Raw genomic sequence first — 21,255 nt, 5'->3', positions numbered from 1 at the left:
GAAGATCCAAAGAAGAACCAAAGAAGATCCAAAGAAGATCCAAAGAAGAACCAAAGAAGATCCAAAGAAGATCCAAAGAAGATCCAAAGAAGAACCAAAGTTCCTAAACTTTTAATGGTCCTAAACTTTTAATGTTCCTAAACTTTTAATGGTCCTAAACTTTTAATGTTCCTAAACTTTTAATGTTCCTAAACTTTTAATGCCCCCCTGTTTTTATCCAACGTCCGACCTGTGATGGCGCCCGAGCTCCCTGACACCATCTGCTGTCTCTGACAGGATGTGAAATAAAGACTTTAAGGAAAGGGAAATTTGAGCTTTTTTATTACAGAAGCAGAGTACTCGCAGCATCTGGACCTTCAGAATGAGTTAGGTGTTGTAACTATCCAGTAAGGAGAATAAAAACCAAAGACTGTGATGCTCAGGCAGCTGCTCAGGCTTCTTCTTCTTGATTCTTTTTTGCCGGCAGCTTGCTGTAGGTCTGAGTCCAGTAGCTGACGTAGTGTGACCTCAGGTCGTAGCTGAGGAGACAAATCACAGGTTTTCTCTCAGTTCTCAGACCCTGAATCCTCCTCCCTCCTGATGGTGGAGCTCCTCCATCCAGATGGTGTAGCTCCTCCCCCTGGATGGTGGAGCTCCTCCCCCCGGATGGTAGAGCTCCTCCCTCCAGATGGTGGAGCTCCTCCCTCCAGATGGTGGAGCTCCTCCCCCTGGATGGTGGAGCCCCTCCCCCCGGATGGTGGAGCCCCTCCCCCGGATGGTAGAGCCCCTCCCCCCGGATGGTGGAGCTCCTCCCCCTGGATGGTGGAGCCCCTCCCCTGGATGGTGGAGCCCCTCCCCTGGATGATGGAGCCCCTCCCTCCTGATGGTGGAGCCCCTCCCCCTGGATGGTGGAGCCCCTCCCTCCGGATGATGGAGCTCCTCCCTCTGGATGATGGAGCCCCTCCCTCCTGATGGTGGAGCCCCTCCCCCTGGATGGTGGAGCCCCTCCCTCCGGATGGTGGAGCCCCTCCCCCGGATGATGGAGCCCCTCCCTCTGGATGGTGGAGCCCCTCCCCTGGATGATGGAGCCCCTCCCTCTGGATGGTGGAGCCCCTCCCCCGGATGATGGAGCCCCTCCCTCCGGATGATGGAGCTCCTCCCCCCGGATGGTGGAGCCCCTCCCCCGGATGATGGAGCCCCTCCCTCTGGATGGTGGAGCCCCTCCCCTGGATGATGGGCTCCTTCCACCGGATGGAGGAGCCCCTCCCCCTGAGGCAGAGACTCCTCCCCCTGAGGCAGAGACTCCTCCCCCTGAGGTAGAGGCTCCTCACCCTGAGGCGGAGACTGCAGGTGTGCCCCGCCTCTCGCCCAGTGACAACTGGGATAGGCTCCCCCCCCGGATGTTTTTATTGAGTAACATTTCATTCTTTTAGCAACAAGTTGCCAATAACTGTAAATGCTAAATGCTTTATATCAGAATGGTGTTAACATCTGGGTGGGGGAGGTAAATAATGCTTGTCAGGTGGATCTGTTATGATGACATATGCAGGACGGCACAAGAACAACAATCTGAAGGAAAAAGAAAGCTTAGAGTAAGAAGACTGTGTTCACTGAATCAGAAACAGCAGACTTACTTCACGGAGGACCTGCTCATCTTGTGGTTGATGGTGAGATAAGGTCGGTGGTTTGGGGTGAAGGGGGGCCAGGGAACCGGGACTCTACTGTCGCCTCTATTGGGATCCCTGGAGAAGAGAAAACTGGATGTTTACAGTAAGTAAGTAAGTTTATACCAATTTAATCAGCTCTGCTGAGCCATGTATCCCTTTAACTCTCAGCGGGGATGAGTCCTTCCCACTATTATTTTTGTTTCCTAAATTGTCTTACCATGTGTCTAGGTACCTAACTTATCGCACTTACTCTAGCACTAGTTATGCTCCTAGCTGTTTGGTTTTGGAAGGAAATGCACGTATGATTTCTTGTGACCTGAAGTTCTTTTGCCTACCGATGTGTAACACACTTATTGTAAGTCGCTTTGGATAAAACCGTCTGCAGAATGACTGTAATGTGATGTAATTATCACTGATGTATTATTGATAGAAGAGAATAAGAACAATCCCAGGTTTCTCTTCAGCGCTGTAGCCAGTCTGACAAAGAGTCCGAGCTCTGCTGAGCCAGTTATTCCTTTAACTCTCAGCAGTGATGATTTCAATTAAATTCAATTCACTTTTATTTATATAGCGCCAAATACAACAAATGTCATCTCAAGGCACTTAGATAATAAAGTCCAATTCAAGCCAATTGGAATTAAATTAATTGTAATCATAATTATTCATAAAATAATCCAACTCGTCCATGTAGAGCCAATTCAAAAACGATTTCCTAGCTATGGAAACCAACAGATTGCACCGAAACTTCCGAAACCGAAATTTCATGAGCTTCTTTATCAATAAAACTGTTTCTGTCAAAGAGATTGATGGAGTCCTTCCCACTATTATCAGTGATGTATCATCAAGTACAGCAGCTTTAGAAGTATCTTTAGAACCTGATTTGTATTCAGACGGCTTCTGTCCAGTTGATCTCTCTGAACTAATGACAGCAATAGTCTCTTCTAAACCATCAACTCGTGTTTTAGACCCAATCCCAACCAGACTGTTCAAGGAGGTTTTCTGGCTCCAAGTAAATAAAACTGAATTAAATTTAACTGAAACAAGTTAAAACAATCTCACATCCCTTCAGACCACTTTCAAACCTTTTGTCAATCCTTTCAAACAAGTTGACCTGGGGCCAGTTTATGCTAGTTGCATCATGCTAAGACGGATGTGCGGTGAGCCGGTTTAACACTAGCCCTGAATAAGGTCACTATGCAGCTGCGTTGGATCAGGCCTTCAGCTCCTGAAGCTCTGCGGAAGGCTGATGATGACCCATTTATTTGTGTTGGAGCAGGGAAACATGGAACACATGCAGGGCTGTGGGCCTGAAGGGTTGGAAACACTGTTGTACAGGATAAAGATGATTCTAAAACTCTACTAACTGACCCCTTGGCTGTGTTCGAAACCACATACTACATTCTACATACTTCCATACTGCATACTCATTGATCAGACAGTATGCAGAGCGTTTACCCACAATGCATTTCGCTCCTGCCCGAGCTGAAATCAGCCGGCCTGAAGCTGATTTCTCTTAAGCTCTAAACTCTGTAAATATATAACTTTAACAACATTTGAAACATCTTTAGGTGAGAAAGTAGTCGTTTAGATCCCCAACGTGTTGAAAACCTGACAAAATACCGGCTGTTTACAAGTTTGTTCCCACGAATTCGGCGCTACTAAAGCTAGCTGCAGTGAGCTAACGCACTTCCTGTTATTTTAACAAAATAAAATACTCGTTGCCTTTTATCATAGGGAAAGCCATTACCATACAATTGGTGCTTTTGTTTTGAAAACAGGAAGTGAACCTACCCTCGTTGTAGCTAGCTTGAAACTGCCGTTTTGACAGGAAATGACGATCGGCGACGTCACGTTACGTTGCATCTTGGGTAGTTTGAGTATGAGTAGTAACCTCATGATGCATACCCAACATTTAGGAGAATCTAGTATGCATCCGGGAACTTCTGCTTACTCAAACTCGCATACTAACTCAGAAAGTTAGTAGGAGAAGTAGGAGAAGTATGCGGTTTGTAACACAGCCCATGTCTCACAGTCAGACAGCAGTGTGCAGTGCATGCTGGGAGTTTACCCGGTCCTGGCGAAGTTGGTCCAGTATGCGATCATGTACCCGGAGAGGTCTCTGTGTCGGGGGAAGTAGACCAGCGGGAAGGCGTACGGTTTACCGAACAGGTACTGCAGGTCCTCGGCGTGCTCCGCCTCCACCCAGCGGGGGAACCCGGGGATACGGGTTTTCATGTTGAACAGGTACGAGTAGGTACGCGCACCACTGAGGGACAAACATCACCGCGGGTCAGTTCTGGCTGATCCGAGAACACTTTCAGTTACGACTGAATAAAAGTGAGTTCACAGAGAGAGAAGAAGTACGAAAACAGAACAGTGATCACTGATGAAATAAAGAAAGGTTCCAGGTCGCACATATCTCCACAAATCAATCAATCAATCAATCAAACTTTATTTATATAGCCCTTTACAATCGCCAACTGGTACTCAAAGTGCTTTACAACCGAATAAAAACAACAATACATAAAAGAATAGAATAGAATAGAATAGAATAGAATAGAAGTACTTTATTCATCCCAGCTGGGAAACTAACTTTGCAGTTGCAGCATACAGACAAGGTTATAATAAAATGAAATAAAATATAAAAATCCTATAAAATGTAAAAATGCCGTAAAATATAAATGCAACTTAAAAGCAGTACTAGCAGACAAAACAAAACATAAAACACGATTCAGAAACGCTAAAAGTGCTAAAAGTGCTAAAAGTGCTGCAGGGCATTAAAAGCCTTCCACAAGTGCAATAAAATGAATTGAATAAAATTAGTATAAAATTAAGATAATTAACCTTGTAGCACCCAAGCATATGAATAATCATTGTAAAAAATCATTTTGGCTCTTCTTGCATCTTTTTGGGTGGGAATAAACCAATATTTTTGGAATTGGGCTATTTTTGATCATTTTAGGCAATGTTGCATATTTGCAGCTGTGGGCTTTCCTGATTAATTTTGTAATAATACAATTTGGAGAGCTGACCTCCCATTAGCGCTGTGAAAGGTGGACAAAGCAGAGCACACCAAACGAGAGCAGAACGAACTAGAACAGAGCACCGCAAAGCAGAGTATTATTCACTGAGCCAAGAAAATGATGCTGTGACAACTGTCGGCACATAAAATGTAATGTAAAAAATATTACACATGAATGTAAATAATGTATGTAAATTTAAAAAAATCAAATAATGTAATGTAAATGAAAATATAATGTAAATAAATAATGTAAATAAATAAAAAGCTTGTTGCATATCTGCAACTGTGGGTGCTACAAGGTTAAAAAAACAGCGGATAGAATGGATGCATAGTGGCCATAATCAGAGTTCGAACGGCAGTCTGAATAGGTGGGACTTAAGCTTCGATTTAAAAAGGCCGAGATCAGTGACGGTGCGGATGTCGGGGGGCAGTTTGTTCCACATTCCAGGAGCAGCAATGGCAAAGGAACGATCACCCCACTGTTTAGATCTCCACCTTGGGACCTCTAAAAGAAGCCGACCCGAAGAGGGCAGAGCTCTACCGCAGCTGCGAAAAGTTAAAATGTCCGACATAGCAGAATAATCACTGCCCTGGACTTGTGTTTACTGCTGGCAAAAGAGTCATAGCAATCTCATGGAGGAGTACCAATAAACCAAAAAATCATCAACTGGGTTAAGGAAATATCCACAACTTTACTTATGGAGAAGATAACTTACATTATAAAAGGGAAAATATCACTATTCCTTTTATAGAATACATGGAGAGTGTAGATTTAAGTAATGTGGGTAACCAAGTTGTTGGTACTCCTTTCTGTGATCCATTTTCTTTTGATTTTTTTTTTATTCTGTATGGATTGTACATCTGAATCTGTATTTTTGAACCATATAGGTACAATAGCGAAATAATATGGGCTTATTCTCGACAAAATAGAGAAACGTTTATTGTTCTGGTTGTTGTTGTTTCTTTTCTTTTTTTTTCTTTTTTTGTTTTTGTTTTTATACTTGTATTAACTCTTTCAGTGCCACTGACGTCTATAGACGTCAATTTAAAAAAAAACGTTGACTGCCAAAGACGTCTATAGACGTCAATTGCGTTTTTTAACGGAGCGGGCTGGGGGACAATCTAGCGGAGTTCGTCACTAAATCTTAGGCTTGTAAACACTAAACAGAGAATATACTGGCAAAATTACCCGCTAGGTGGCAGCAGTGCCACTATGCACAAAAAAAAGAGCTCGTTTTCTCCATTTTTTGGGTCAAACAGCTGTTTTTGGTGAAACCAACCTATGTTCTACTGTCTATTACTAAAAGACTGAAAATGGTAGAAACAAACTTTTTTTTCCTGATCAAAGAAGAGAGTCTACTCTTTCTTTTGGTAATTTCGGTGTGTACATAGTCATAAGACACACTTTTCTGTGGGTCTTGGAAAATCAGTCAAAAAACTGAAAAACACTTGGCAGTATGGGTGGCTCTGCACTGAAAATGGCTGGCAGCCAATGAGTTAAGTGTTGCTCTATATTATCTCATAAATATCTGACTTGCAAGGAAGGACAATTTGAATGTTGGATAATAACTTTGCCCCTGATGTCTCCTGGGATATGAGAGCGCTCTTATTTCTGAATATATGTGTGTTTTGGAAACATGTTGAAAACTCAATAAAGATAATGTTGGGGGAAAAAAAATGTCCGACAGATAAGAAGGTGCCAAGCCATTAGTGGCGTTAAAAACAAACAACAGGAGTTTAAAATCGATTCTGAATCGGACCGGAAGCCAATGGAGAGACGATAGCGTTAGCGTCAGATTCCGCCCACAGGTCTGTGCACCTGGGCCAGAGCTCACCTGGAGTTTTTGGCGTGGAGCTGGAGGGCGACCTGAGTGGGTACCAGGAACAGGAAGTCGGTCTCGATGTCGACTACGGTTTTCTTCACCACCGCTGGCTCTGGAGACGATCCCCAGTGAGCCGAGTAGACGGCGATGGCCGAGGGGACGGCCGCATTCCCTTTCTCTTTGGTCAGACGAGCCAGCAGATGTGTCACCTGTTCTCTGAGGATGAAATGGGAACTCTCTACCAGCGTATATTCGTCAGTCAACAGATATTACAAACTTTAAAAAGCAGCTAAAAACACATCTATACACCCTCGCCTTCTACTAGTTTTATAAATTCTATTATTATTATTATTACTATTTATATATTACAATTATTGTTTCTCTTTTATTGGTAAATTAATTTTTCTATTTTTAGAACTTTATCTTTAATTTATATCTATTTCCTCTACAGTTATCAGGCCCCTCTCTGTGGAACCGGCTGCCAGTTTGGGAGGCAGAGCCTTCAGTTATCAGGCCCCTCTCTGTGGAACCAGCTGCCAGTTTGGGAGGCAGAGCCTTCAGTTATCAGGCCCCTCTCTGTGGAACCAGCTGCCAGTTTGGGAGGCAGAGCCTTCAGTTATCAGGCCCCTCTCTGTGGAACCAGCTGCCAGTTTGGGAGGCAGAGCCTTCAGTTATCAGGCCCCTCTCTGTGGAACCAGCTGCCAGTTTGGGAGGCAGAGCCTTCAGTTATCAGGCCCCTCTCTGTGGAACCAGCTGCCAGTTTGGGAGGCAGAGCCTTCAGTTATCAGGCCCCTCTCTGTGGAACCAGCTGCCAGTTTGGGAGGCAGAGCCTTCAGTGGGCCCAGAGCCAAGGAGTGTGGGGCTATAAATAACTTAATTTTCGACTAATTGTGTCCGGTTGAGGATTCTGATTGCATGAAGGGTTTTGTGCCTTCCTGTACCAGTTTGATTTAAACACAAAGGTCTGTATATCAGGTATTCGTTGTACTCACACAGTGGTGTTCGTCTTGCTGTTGATGGAGGGAACATCGACTCCAGCGAAAATGTGTCCGTCCATGCTGTTGATGCCGGCCAGGTAATCAAACTGGGCCGCGTTGTGAAACAGGTTACTGGGCTCGTCCGGGATGAAATCCCCGTCGATCACCGGAGCGAGCTCCAGAAGGTCCATGACCACACCTGCAGAGGCCACAAAGACTTTCAGACTTTTATCCTTGACATTAACCTTAAAGGCAGCCTCCTGGTTGTCAGCACAGAAGCTGCTTTCAGAACAAACTCCAGGGATGCTGCAGTTGGGTTTGTGTTCTCACCTTTTCCCAGAAGAAGCAGCACGTCGATTGATCCCGCCTTGGTCAGATCGACTGGATCGGCCTTCTTCAGGCAGTTCAACATCTCGTCTTCGTTAAATTTCCAACAACCGACTTTCCGAGCAATCTGTAGAGACAAAAGTTAAACCCATATTGGAAAAAAGCTTGACTTGGGTTGTGTTGAGTGCGGGTTGGGCTCTGATGAAATGCAGGTCCCTCCTGGTGCCTAATCTGAGATCAGGATCCCTACTGGAGGTAGTACCTTTCATGCACAGGTAGGGTAACAGGGTCTTATCTAAGGACCCCTACTGGAGGTAGTATCTTTCATGCACAGGTAGGGTAGCGGGGTCTTGTCTAAGGATCCCTACTGGAGGTAGTACCTTTCATGCACAGGTAGGGTAACAGGGTCTTATCTAAGGACCCCTACTGGAGGTAGTACCTTTCATGCACAGGTAGGGTAACGGGGTCTTGCCTAAGGACCCCTACTGGAGGTAGTATCTTTCATGCACAGGTAGGGTAACGGGGTCTTGCCTAAGGACCCCTACTGGAGGTAGTACCTTTCATGCACAGGTAGGGTAACAGGGTCTTGCCTAAGGACCCCTACTGGAGGAAGTACCTTTCATGCACAGGGAGGGTAACAGGGTCTTATCTAAGGACCCCTACTGGAGGAAGTACCTTTCATGCACAGGTAGGGTAACGGGGTCTTGCCTAAGGAGCCCTACTGGAGGTAGTACCTTTCATGCACAGGTAGGGTAACAGGGTCTTGCCTAAGGAGCCCTACTGGAGGTAGTACCTTTCATGCACAGGTAGGGTAACGGGGTCTTGCCTAAGGACCCCTACTGGAGGAAGTACCTTTCATGCACAGGGAGGGTAACAGGGTCTTATCTAAGGACCCCTACTGGAGGTAGTATCTTTCATGCACAGGTAGGGTAACGGGGTCTTGCCTAAGGACCCCTACTGGAGGAAGTACCTTTCATGCACAGGTAGGGTAACGGGTCTTGCCTAAGGACCCCTACTGGAGGAAGTACCTTTCATGCACAGGTAGGGTAACGGGGTCTTGCCTAAGGAGCCCTACTGGAGGTAGTACCTTTCATGCACAGGTAGGGTAACAGGGTCTTGCCTAAGGACCCCTACTGGAGGTAGTACCTTTCATGCATAGGTAGGGTAACGGGGTCTTGCCTAAGGACCCCTACTGGAGGTAGTACCTTTCATGCATAGGTAGGGTAGCGGGGTCTTGCCTAAGGACCCCTACTGGAGGTAGTATCTTTCATGCACAGGTAGGGTAACGGGGTCTTGCCTAAGGACCCCTACTGGAGGTAGTATCTTTCATGCACAGGTAGGGTAACGGGGTCTTGCCTAAGGACCCCTACTGGAGGTAGTATCTTTCATGCACAGGTAGGGTAACGGGGTCTTCCCTAAGGACCCCTACTGGAGGTAGTTCCTTTCATGCACAGGTAGGGTAACGGGGTCTTGCCTAAGGAGCCCTACTGGAGGTAGTATCTTTCATGCACAGGTAGGGTAACGGGGTCTTGCCTAAGGACCCCTACTGGAGGTAGTTCCTTTCATACACAGGTAGGGTAACGGGGTCTTGCCTAAGGAGCCCTACTGGAGGTAGTATCTTTCATGCACAGGTAGGGTAACGGGGTCTTGCCTAAGGAGCCCTACTGGAGGTAGTATCTTTCATGCACAGGTAGGGTAACGGGGTCTTGCCTAAGGACCCCTACTGGAGGTAGTTCCTTTCATACACAGGTAGGGTAACGGGGTCTTGCCTAAGGATCCCTACTGGAGGTAGAACCTTTCATGCACAGGTAGGGTAACGGGGTCTTGCCTAAGGACCCCTACTGGAGGTAGTTCCTTTCATGCAGGGGATTTGAATCCTGGTCTCCCTCATGAAAGTTGGCAATCTTACCACTACACCAGTCCAGTCCCATCCAGTCCAGATTTGCTGGAGTAGAAAACAAATGCACCTTTCTCAAATGATGTCAGACATCAAAGTCTTTCTTGTTTAATTAGATATATGCATTTCTTTATGATCGTAATTATGATGATTTAAAGGTGGTGATTTCAGGGTGTTTGAGAATAAAATGTGAGCTGATGGACTTCAGATGAGATGTTGCTGTTTGTGAGCAGCAGACAGTCTGCAGACCTTCTTGGTGAGGGCCATGGGGTTTCTCTGCAGGGCCCAGGGACTGAGGGCCACGCCACACTGAGTGATCGCTCTGCGGAACAGCCCTTTACTGTAGGGTGACAGCATCTGAGGAACACAAGTGGACAGAGAGGTTCAGTTCCTCAAAATAAAACTATGGCTGTGTTCGAAACCGCCTACTTCTCCTACTAACTTTAACTTTTTTTTAAGTTCCTGGATGCATACTAGATTCTCCTAAATGTTGGGTATGCATCATGAGGCTACTACTCATACTCAAACTACCCAAGATGCAACGTAACGTGACGTCGCCGATCGTCATTTCCTGTCAAAACAGCAGTTTCAAGCTAGCTACAACGAGGGTAGGTTCACTTCCTGTTTTCAAAACAAAAGCACCAATTCTATGGTAATGGCTTTCCCTATGATAAAAGGCAACGGGTATTTTATTTTGTGAAAATAACCGGAAGTGCGTTAGCTCACTGCGGCTAGCTTTAGTAGCGCCGAATTCGTGGGAGAAAAATTGTAAACAGCCGGTATTTTGTCAGATTTTCAACACGTTGGGGCTCTAAACGACTACTTTCTCACCTGAAAATGTTTCAAATGTTGCTAAAGTTTACAGAGTTTAGAGCTTAAGGGAAATCAGCTTCAGGCCGGCTGATTTCGGCTCGGGCAGGAGCGAAATGCATTGTGGGTAAACGCTCTGCATACTGTCTGATCGATGAGTATGCCGTATGGAAGTATGGAAGTATGTAGAATGTAGTAGGCGGTTTCGAACACAGCCTATGATTTACTTCATCAAACGGCGAAAGTTAGTTTTTAAATTTGCTGATTTGTAACCTCTGACCTGGAAGCTGACGCTGACGGCTCCGGCTGATTGGCCGAAGATGGTCATGTTATCAGGGTTTCCTCCAAACCTCTCGATATTCCTGCGAACCCAGGAGATGGCGGCGTGTTGGTCCCACAGACCGTAGTTACCTGGCAGACAGGAAGTTACCGCTTCTGTTTCATCATGAAAACCTTTTTCCAAAACACTCAAATCTGAAAATGATCAACTGAGGATCAGTTTAACCTGAGTTTAGTCAGCCTGTAGTTTAGTAATCCTGTAGTTTAGTACGCCTGTAGTTTAGTACGCCTGTAGTTTAGTAAGTTTAGTAAGCCTGTAGTTTAGTAAGCCTGTTGTTTAGTCAGTCTGTAGTTTAGTAATCCTGTAGTTTGGTAAACCTGTAGTTTAGTAAGCCTGTAGTTTAGTCAGCCTGTAGTCTAGTAAGTTTAGTAAGCCTGTAGTTTAGTAAGCCTGTTGTTTAGTGAGCCTGTAGTTTAGTAAACCTGTAGTTTAGTAAGCCTTTAGTTTAGTAATCCTGTAGTTTAGTAAACCTGTAATGTAGTAATCCTGTAGTTTAGCAAGCCTGTAGTGTAGTTAGCCTGTAGTTTAGTAATCCTGTAGTTTTTTCAGCCTGTAGTTTAGTAAACCTGTAATGTAGTAATCCTGTAGTTTAGTAAGCCTGTAGTGTAGTTAGCCTGTAGTTTAGTCAGCCTGTAGTTTAGTAATCCTGTAGTTTTTTCAGCCTGTAGTTTAGTAAACCTGTAATGTAGTAATCCTGTAGTTTAGTAAGCCTGTAGTGTAGTTAGCCTGTAGTTTAGTAAGCCTGTAGTTTAGTAAGCCTGTAGTTTAGTCATTCTGTAGTTTAGTACGCCTGTGGTTTAGTACGCCTGTAGTTTAGTAATCCTGTAATGTAGTAATCCTGTAGTTTAGTAAGCCTGTAGTTTAGTAAGCCTGTAGTGTAGTTAGCCTGTAGTGTAGTAATCCTGTAGTTTTTTCAGCCTGTAGTTTAGTACGCCTGTGGTTTAGTACGCCTGTGGTTTAGTACGCCTGTAGTTTAGTAATCCTGTAATGTAGTAATCCTGTAGTTTAGTAAGCCTGTAGTTTAGTAAGTCTGTAGTTTAGCCAGCCTGTAGTTTAGTAAACCTGTAGTTTAGTAAGCCTGTAGTTTAGTAAGCCTGTAGTTTAGTACGCCTGTAGTTTAGTAATCCTGTAATGTAGTAATCCTGTAGTTTAGTAAGCCTGTGGTTTAGTACGCCTGTAGTTTAGTAATCCTGTAATGTAGTAATCCTGTAGTTTAGTAAGCCTGTAGTTTAGTAAGCCTGTAGTGTAGTTAGCCTGTAGTGTAGTAATCCTGTAGTTTTTTCAGCCTGTAGTTTAGTACGCCTGTGGTTTAGTACGCCTGTGGTTTAGTACGCCTGTAGTTTAGTAATCCTGTAATGTAGTAATCCTGTAGTTTAGTAAGCCTGTAGTTTAGTAAGTCTGTAGTTTAGCCAGCCTGTAGTTTAGTAAACCTGTAGTTTAGTAAGCCTGTAGTTTAGTAAGCCTGTAGTTTAGTAAGGGTGTAATTTAGTACGCCTGTAGTTTAGTAAACCTGTAGTTTAGTAATCCTGTAGTTTAGTAAGCCTGTAGTTTAGTAAACCTGTAGTTTAGTAATCCTGTAGTTTAGTAAGCCTGTAGTGTAGTTAGCCTGTAGTTTAGTAAGCCTGTAGTTTAGTAAGCCTGTAGTTTAGTAAGCCTGTAATTTAGTACGCCTGTAGTTTAGTAAACCTGTAGTTTAGTTATCCTGTAGTTTAGTAAACCTGTAGTTTAGTAATCCTGTAGTTTAGTAAGCCTGTAGTTTAGTAAACCTGTAGTTTAGTAATCCTGTAGTTTAGTAAGCCTGTAGTGTAGTTAGCCTGTAGTTTAGTAAGCCTGTAGTTTAGTCATTCTGTAGTTTAGTACGCCTGTGGTTTAGTACGCCTGTAGTTTAGTAATCCTGTAATGTAGTAATCCTGTAGTTTAGTAAGCCTGTAGTTTAGTAAGCCTGTAGTTTAGTAAGCCTGTAGTGTAGTTAGCCTGTAGTTTAGTCAGCCTGTAGTTTAGTAATCCTGTAGTTTTTTCAGCCTGTAATTTAGTACGCCTGTGGTTTAGTACGCCTGTAGTTTAGTAATCCTGTAATGTAGTAATCCTGTAGTTTAGTAAGCCTGTAGTTTAGTAAGTCTGTAGTTTAGCCAGCCTGTAGTTTAGTAAACCTGTAGTTTAGTAAGCCTGTAGTTTAGTAAGCCTGTAGTTTAGTCAGCCTGTAGTTTAGTAAGCCTGTAGTTTAGCCAGCCTGTAGTTTAGTAAACCTGTAGTTTAGTAATCCTGTAGTTTAGTAATCCTGTAGTTTAGTAAACCTGTAGTTTAGTAATCCTGTAGTTTAGTAAGCCTGTAGTTTAGTAAACCTGTAGTTTAGTAATCCTGTAGTTTAGTAAGCCTGTAGTTTAGTAAACCTGTAGTTGAGGTCCCACCTGGCATTCGGGCATCTCCGGAACTGAGAAAGCCCAGAGTACCGACTCTGTAGTTCACCGTCACAATGATGACTCCGCCCCTGTCGGCCATCTCTTTCCCATCGTAAAGAGAGTCTCCGAGGACCTCCACATCGTTGGACGCGCCCAACAGGAAGGCTCCTCCGAACAGGTACACCATCACAGGCAGGTTGGTGGACACTGGAGACAAAGACAACTGAGGTTCAGCTTGTTAATCAAAGAGTTGTAGTACCTCTGGTGTCCACTGGGTGCTGCTGTGTTAACACACACAAGTTAACAGAAGCCGTCAAACTCTGCATGGACATGGTCATGTGACCCAATGTGACTGGAGACCGTGGCTGTGTTCAAAACCGCCTACTACATACTACATACTACATACTGCATACTACATACTGCATACTACATACTACATACTGCATACTACATACTACATACTACATACTGCATACTACATACTGCATACTACATACTGTATACTACATACTGCATACTACATACTGCATACTACATACTACATCCTGCATACTGATCGATCAGACAGTATGCAGAGCGTTTACCCACAATGCATTTCGCTCCTGCCCGAGCCGAAATCAGCCGGCCTGAAGCTGATTTCTCTTAAGCTCTAAACTCTGTAAACTTTAGCAACATTTGAAACATTTTCAGGTGAGAAAGTAGTCGTTTAGATCCCCAACGTGTTGAAAACCTGACAAAATACCGGCTGTTTACCATTTTGTTCCCACAAATTCGGCGCTACTAAAGCTAGCCGCAGTGAGCAACGCACTTCCTGTTATTTTCACAAAATAAAATACCCGTTGCCTTTTATCATAGGGAAAGCCATTACCATACAATTGGTGCTTTTGTTTTGAAAACAGGAAGTGAACCTACCCTCGTTGCAGCTAGCTTGAAACTGCCGTTTTGACAGGAAATGACAATTGGCGACGTCACGTTACGTTGCATCTTGGGTAGTTTGAGTATGAGTAGTAACCTCATGATGCATACCCAACATTTAGGAGAATCTAGTATGCATCCGGGAACTTCTCGCTTACTCAAACTCGCATACTAATTCAGAAAGTTAGTAGGAGAAGTAGGAGAAGTATGCGGTTTGGAACACAGCCAAGTGTCAGACATGTTTTTTGTTTTGAAAAGAGTCTTAAATTACCCACAACCCTTTGCAGCATAGTACGACTTAAGATAGTCAGAGACTTAACTCCTTCGTGCAACAGATTTTGTTAGACGTCTATGCCAAGTCCAACTATACCCTCTGTCTAAGTTATAGTCACAGTCTATCTTAGTGAAACCGGCCCCGGGTGTTACCCACGTGATCTTCCCTGTGGAACAAAGATGTTCAGGTAGAGACAGTCCTCGCTGCCCTGGGTTTTTGTCTGCAGCAGCGTCACCTGCAGGCAGCGATCTCGATACTTCGTGGCCTTCAGGATTCCTGGAAACGACAAGCAAACATTTAGTGAGTCGCTTTGCTGGAGTAGACCTGAGCCCACACTGGAAAAAATCTAAATCTTACCAAGTATATTTGTCTCATTGAGTATCTCATTAAACTTGATATAAGACACAATTGCCTAACAAGTACCATTTCAGCCAGATATAGGGACTTGTTTGAAGACAATACATCTGGAATATCTTGTTAAATGAAAAAGTCTTGAAAACAAATTGTTTTGAGTCATATTTCACATGAAACAAGCTTTTTTTTTTTTTACATTTGAAGAGGTTTTAAAGATAATTTCAAGATCAATTTTATCTCAAAAGTCCTAAATATCACATTTTATTTCAAGAAATCTGGACAAGCCGATTTTCACTAGTTCCATTGGCAGATTTATTTGCTTATTTCAAGCAAAAACGTCTTTTATTTGTTGTTTTTTTTCTTATTTTTGGAGGGGCATTTTTTACAGAGTGTGGAGTGGAAAAAAATCAAAGTCTTACCAAGTATATTTGTCTCATTTCTAGTCCAAATATCTCATTACACTTAAAGGTAGGGTAGGAGATCCTGGATTTGGAGTCCAGCAAAGCTGCATTTTGAAAATACACATGTAAAAAGTCCCAACCCTTTTCTTCACTTTCCCCCCGAAGGCACGCCTCTAGAGTACATGAACGCGCACGAGCACGAAGGTGCACGAGCGCTGTTCTGACAGTACTATTTAGTATTTAGTATTTAGTATATGCTAACTATACATTTAATAATGCTAGGTGCTAGCCAAGCTGGCTCTAGTTTAGCTTCCTGCCAAGCTTCTGTAAGCGTAATTCGTTCACGGAGCAGGGTACGCGCACAGGGGGAAGGAGGGGGAGGGAGGAGCAGATTGCAGTTTGACAGACGCATCAGTATCCAATCATTGTTAACGGTCCGTTCAGTACGATTGGATAGTGTTTTTCCTAGATTGTACGTTCAAGAGGCCACTAAAACGTTTCATATTTGTGTCAAAACTTTTAATTAATTGGTTCCAATGGGGGTGTGAAGAGTATTTCAAACAATATGTAAAAAAATGCTCCAGAAAAAGATCCCCTACCCCACCTTTAATATAAGACACAACTGCCTAACAAGTACCATTTCAGCCAGATATAGGGACTTGTTTGAAGACGATACATCTGGAATATCTTGTTAAATGAAAAAGTCTTGAAAACAAATTGTTTTGAGTCATATTTCACATGAAACAAGCTTTTTTTTTTTTACATTTGAAGAGGTTTTTAAGCTAATTTCAAGATAAATGTTTATGTCAAAAGTCCTAAATATCACATTTTATTTCAAGAAATCTTGACAAGCCGATTTTCACTAGTTCCATTGGCAGATTTTTTTGCTTATTTCAAGCAAAAACGCCTTGTTTTTTTTTTTCTTATTTTTGGAGGGGCATTTTTTCCAGTGCGGCTGCAGCCAGGTGAGATCGGGTTCTTACCGTCCCACCCAGGATGAGGTTTTGGTTTCTCCCACATTCCAGGGACGTCAGCGAAAGGGACGCCTTGGAAGACGTCGACGGTCCTGAAGAGACCCATCCTGTGGCGCCACCCTTCCACCAGGCCTCCCTCCGTCTGCACCACGCCCAGCTGCACACAGGAGGGGGCGCCATTATTCCTGTTACCGTGGTTACAAGTGTCATGGTGGATGGCGAGGTGAATGAACAAGTTTTATTCTCTCACACGCCTCAGTTAGCGTCTTCAAGTCAAATTTTAATGATAAATGTGGTTTTATTTAGTTTTGGTTTCCAGTAATTGATGATACTTTGTCAAAAATGTTAAAGGTTAAAGGTCACCCCAAGGTCAGAAACCCAAAGAGCTACATCTCAGACTCTGCAGGCCTCAGTGAGCATGTTAAAGGTTAAAGGTCACCCCAAGGTCAGAAACCCAAGAGCTACATCTCAGACTCTGCAGGCCTCAGTTAGCATGTTAAAGGTTAAAGGTCACCCCAAGGTCAGAAACCCAAGAGCTACATCTCAGACTCTGCGGGCCTCAGTTAGCATGTTAAAGGTTAAAGGTCACCCCAAGGTCAGAAACACAAAGAGCTACATCTCAGACTCTGCAGGCCTCAGTGAGCATGTTAAAGGTTAAAGGTCACCCCAAGGTCAGAAACCCAAGAGCTACATCTCAGACCCTGCAGGCCTCAGTTAGCATGTTAAAGGTTAAAGGTCACCCCAAGGTCAGAAACCCAAGAGCTACATCTCAGACTCTGCGGGCCTCAGTTAGCATGTTAAAGGTTAAAGGTCACCCCAAGGTCAGAAACCCAAGAGCTACATCTCAGACTCTGCAGGCCTCAGTCAGCATGTTAAAGGTTAAAGGTCAGAAACCCAAGAGCTACATCTCAGACTCTGCAGGCCTCAGTTAGCATGTTAAAGGTTAAAGGTCACCCCAAGGTCAGAAACCCAAGAGCTACATCTCAGACTCTGCAGGCCTCAGTTAGCATGTTAAAGGTTAAAGGTCACCCCAAGGTCAGAAACCCAAGAGCTACATCTCAGACTCTGCAGGCCTCAGTTAGCTAATCAACAGGACATCGGGCCTCATGCAACAACCGTCCGTACGCACAGAGTTGTTCTTAACTCGTGCGTACGAGTGATTTAAGAGAACATTCACCAATCTTTTCGTATTTTACGTTTTCTTTCAGGTACGAACAGAATTTACAGTGATCCAGACCTGTCGTAGGAGTTTCCTAAAATAGTCCGCTGTTATTCCAATCAAGTTTTCTTGACTAATGGATTGTATATTTAATTACTTTGAAGCAAACATAAATAAATATATACTTTATAACCCATAATGATGCTGACATTATTCTGTTTGACTTAAATTGTGCACTAATTGAAGGTTAATTTGAATCTGTATATAACAAGGTCAATGGGAAGCGTAACCAGCGGCTGACTTTCTGCTTTTGGATGCCTTAGTGCGTCAGGCTCTGGGAGAGAGCGTGTGTTCCGAGAACGTGTGTAGACAGACGAATGGCTGACATCCTGATTTAGATCACCAAGGACTGTGCTGCTGTAAATATGCAGCTTGCTGGAGCCACAACTCCAGAGAGAAACACGCCGATCAAACCCAATTCCACCACACTGGAACCTTTCAGAGGGAGATTGGAGACAGATCGGGGGTGTCCCAGTTGTGCAGCGCACTGAGCTGAAGGCCAGGTGGGTGTGTCTCCATACAGCGGGGGGCAAACTGCTCTATAGCCCAGAGAAGGCATGCCGTCCAGTCCCGTCCAGTCCAGTCCAGTTTAGTTTAGTTTAGTCCAGTCCCGTCCAGTTTAGTTTAGTTTAGTTTAGTCCAGTCCCGTCCAGTTTAGTTTAGTTTAGTCCAGTCCAGTTTAGTTTAGTTTAGTTTAGTTTAGTTTAGTCCAGTCCAGTTTAGTTTAGTTTAGTTTAGTTTAGTCCAGTCCAGTTTAGTTTAGTTTAGTTTAGTTTAGTCCAGTCCAGTCCAGTTTAGTTTAGTTTAGTTTAGTTTAGTCCAGTCCAGTCCAGTCCAGTTTAGTTTAGTTTAGTCCAGCCCAGTTTAGTTTAGTTTAGTTTAGTTCAGTCCCGTCCAGTCCAGTTTAGTTTAGTCCAGTCCAGTCCAGTTTAGTTTAGTTTAGTTTAGTTTAGTTTAGTCCAGTCCCGTCCCGTCCAGTTTAGTTTAGTCCAGCCCAGTTTAGTTTAGTTTAGTCCAGTCCAGTTTAGTTTAGTTTAGTCCAGTCCAGTTTAGTTTAGTTTAGTCCAGTCCAGTTTAGTTTAGTTTAGTTTAGTTTAGTTTAGTCCAGTCCAGTCCAGTTTAGTTTAGTGTAGTTTAGTTTAGTCCAGTCCCGTCCAGTCCAGTTTAGTTTAGTCCAGTCCAGTTTAGTTTAGTTTAGTCCAGTCCAGTTTAGTTTAGTTTAGTCCAGTCCCGTCCACTCCAGTTTAGTTTAGTTTAGTTTAGTTTAGTCCAGTCCAGTTTAGTTTAGTTTAGTCCAGTCCAGTCCAGTTTAGTTTAGTTTAGTTTAGTTTAGTCCAGTCCAGTCCAGTTTAGTTTAGTTTAGTTTAGTCCAGTCCAGTTTAGTTTAGTTTAGTCCAGTCCAGTTTAGTTTAGTTTAGTTTAGTTTAGTCCAGTCCCGTCCAGTTTAGTTTAGTCCAGTCTAGTTTAGTCCAGTCCAGTCCAGTTTAGTTTAGTCCAGTCTAGTTTAGTCCAGTCTAGTTTAGTCCAGTCCAGTCTAGTCTAGTCCAGTTTAGTTTAGTCCAGTCCAGTTTAGTTTAGTTTAGTCCAGTCCAGTCCAGTCCAGTTTAGTTTAGTCCAGTCCAGTCCAGTTTAGTTTAGTTTAGTCCAGTCCAGTTTAGATTAGTCCAGTCCAGTCCAGTTTAGTTTAGTCCAGTCTAGTTTCGTCCAGTCCAGTCTAGTCTAGTCCAGTTTAGTTTAGCCCAGTCCAGTCCAGTTTAGTTTAGTTTAGTCCAGTCCAGTCCAGTTTAGTTTAGTTTAGTTTAGTTTAGTCCAGTCCAGTCCAGTCCAGTTTAGTTTAGTCCAGTCCAGTCCAGTTTAGTTTAGTTTAGTTTAGTCCAGTCCAGTTTAGTTTAGTTTAGTCCAGTCCAGTCCAGTTTAGTTTAGTTTAGTCCAGTCCAGTCCAGTTTAGTTTAGTTTAGTCCAGTCCCGTCCAGTCCAGTTTAGTTTAGTTTAGTTTAGTCCAGTTTAGTTTAGTTTAGTTTAGTTTAGTTTAGTTTAGTCCAGTCCAGTCCAGTTTAGTTTAGTCCAGTCCCGTCCAGTCCAGTTTAGTTTAGTTTAGTTTAGTCCAGTCCAGTTTAGTTTAGTTTAGTCCAGTCCCGTCCAGTCCAGTTTAGTTTAGTCCAGTCCAGTTTAGTTTAGTTTAGTCCAGTCCAGTTTAGTTTAGTTTAGTCCAGTCCCGTCCAGTTTAGTTTAGTCCAGTCTAGTTTAGTCCAGTCCAGTCCAGTCCAGTTTAGTTTAGTCCAGTCCAGTCTAGTCTAGTCCAGTTTAGTTTAGTCCAGTCCAGTTTAGTTTAGTTTAGTCCAGTCCAGTCCAGTTTAGTTTAGTTTAGTCCAGTCCAGTCCAGTTTAGTTTAGTTTAGTCCAGTCCAGTCTAGTTTAGTTTAGTTTAGTCCAGTCCAGTCCAGTTTAGTTTAGTCCAGTCTAGTTTAGTCCAGTCCAGTCCAGTCTAGTTTAGTCCAGTCTAGTTTAGTCCAGTCCAGTCTAGTCTAGTCTTGTCCAGTTTAGTTTAGTCCAGTCCAGTTTAGTTTAGTTTAGCCCAGTCCAGTCTAGTTTAGTTTAGTTTAGTCCAGTCCAGTCCAGTCCAGTCCAGTTTAGTTTAGTTTAGTCCAGTCCAGTCCAGTTTATTTTAGTTTAGTTTAGTTTAGTTTAGTCCAGTCCAGTCCAGTCCAGTTTAGTTTAGTTTAGTTTAGTCCAGTCCAGTTTAGTTTAGTTTAGTTTAGTTTAGTCCAGTCCAGTCCAGTTTAGTTTAGTTTAGTTTAGTTTAGTCCAGTCCAGTCCAGTTTAGTTTAGTTTAGTTTAGTCCAGTCAAGTCCGGTCCAGGATACAGATCCTTCTGATTGTGGAACTCACCTGTGCAGCAGAGGACGGGTTCAGCCAGACGACAAACAGAACCAGCAGCAGCTTCTCCATCGTGGAAAGTGTGTCGGTCTGCTGCAGCGCCGGCTGCTTTATGGTCTCTGCTGGAAACCTGGAAACCTGGAAACCTTATCTGCAGCACACCTGCTGCTGTTTGGAAAGCTGTTGGACCAAGGTCGCCTCAGAGAAACGCAGGAGCTTCAATTTCTGATGCAGATCACCTGACTTGTGAACATAGACATTCTTACATTAACGTGATGCAGAGTTCCAGGTCAGGACTGCAGCCAGTCCAGCACCCTCTTCTTCCTCAGCCTTTGGAACGTGTGCAGAATGTGTGCAGAATTTGCTTTTACATGGTCTGCTTCAAACACATAAAAACACATGAAAACAGAAAAAACACAAAAAAACACATGAAAACGCATGAAAAATGAAAACACATAGATGCACATTAAGATAAACATGAAAAAACATGTAAAAACACACGTAAATTTAAAACAGAACACAGAATGTGCTTTTCCATGTTCTGCTCGAACAGTTCTCGGATGTCCCAGGAACAGATGTGCTCCTGAAGGCAGCACATGCTGCTGTAAAACCTCAGTGAACATTTCTGCATCAATGCTGCCATCCCAGAAGTGGAAATGAGCTTTGCTTAGCTTCTGAAATAAAACAGATTTTTAGAGGAAAGTTGCTCTGAGCGTAAACTTCGAGTCATTGTAGAAATGTTTACTGGTTTATTGTATCGTCACGCTTCCTGTCCCCGATCATAAGACTCTGCTGGCTTCTCCTGGTCAGAAACCAGAGAAAGTATTCACAGAGGCTTTACAGTGAGGTGAACGTGGATCAATAAGCTGCAGAGCTGTTTATCAGGCTGAGAACAATGATGTTTTTCTGTCAGACACTGAAGGAAATCAGGATTTGATGTTGGTAGTTTATCGCCCCAGCAGAGATCTGCAGTTTCCTTCATGTCCTGAACAGCTTTAACT

The 21,255-nt window shown here is 43.5% G+C and overlaps 1 protein-coding gene across 1 annotated transcript; it reads right to left on the bottom strand.

The window, feature by feature from the left end:
* Positions 1-304: 304 nt before the first annotated feature.
* On the bottom strand, positions 305-20,495 carry LOC142381784 (bile salt-activated lipase-like). The gene is made up of 12 exons (XM_075467002.1): positions 20,267-20,495; positions 16,169-16,316; positions 14,587-14,706; positions 13,251-13,448; positions 10,783-10,913; positions 9,942-10,049; positions 7,799-7,922; positions 7,484-7,667; positions 6,504-6,707; positions 3,715-3,912; positions 1,614-1,721; positions 305-518 (listed from the first exon to the last, which is right to left on the bottom strand). Exons 1-12 carry the CDS (start codon positions 20,324-20,326, stop codon positions 431-433), a joined length of 1,671 nt encoding a protein of 556 aa, XP_075323117.1. The 5' UTR covers positions 20,327-20,495; the 3' UTR covers positions 305-430.
* Positions 20,496-21,255: the final 760 nt, after the last annotated feature.

Source organism: Odontesthes bonariensis, chromosome 6 (genome assembly GCF_027942865.1).
Source record: "Odontesthes bonariensis isolate fOdoBon6 chromosome 6, fOdoBon6.hap1, whole genome shotgun sequence".
Lineage (NCBI taxonomy): Eukaryota > Metazoa > Chordata > Actinopteri > Atheriniformes > Atherinopsidae > Odontesthes > Odontesthes bonariensis.
The sequence above is the reverse complement of the archived record's forward strand: the minus strand, read 5'-3'. Positions and strand labels throughout refer to the sequence as shown.

Coding starts and splice junctions, on each gene's coding strand:
- LOC142381784 (XM_075467002.1), bottom strand. CDS start 20,326: ATGGAGAAGCTGCTGCTGGTTCTGTTTGTCGTCTGGCTGAACCCGTCC. Junction 10,050..10,782: donor CCGTCAGCGTCAGCTTCCAG/GTCAGAGGTTAC, acceptor TGTGTTCCTCAG/ATGCTGTCACCCTACAGTAA. Junction 7,923..9,941: donor CCATGGCCCTCACCAAGAAG/GTCTGCAGACTG, acceptor TTGTCTCTACAG/ATTGCTCGGAAAGTCGGTTG.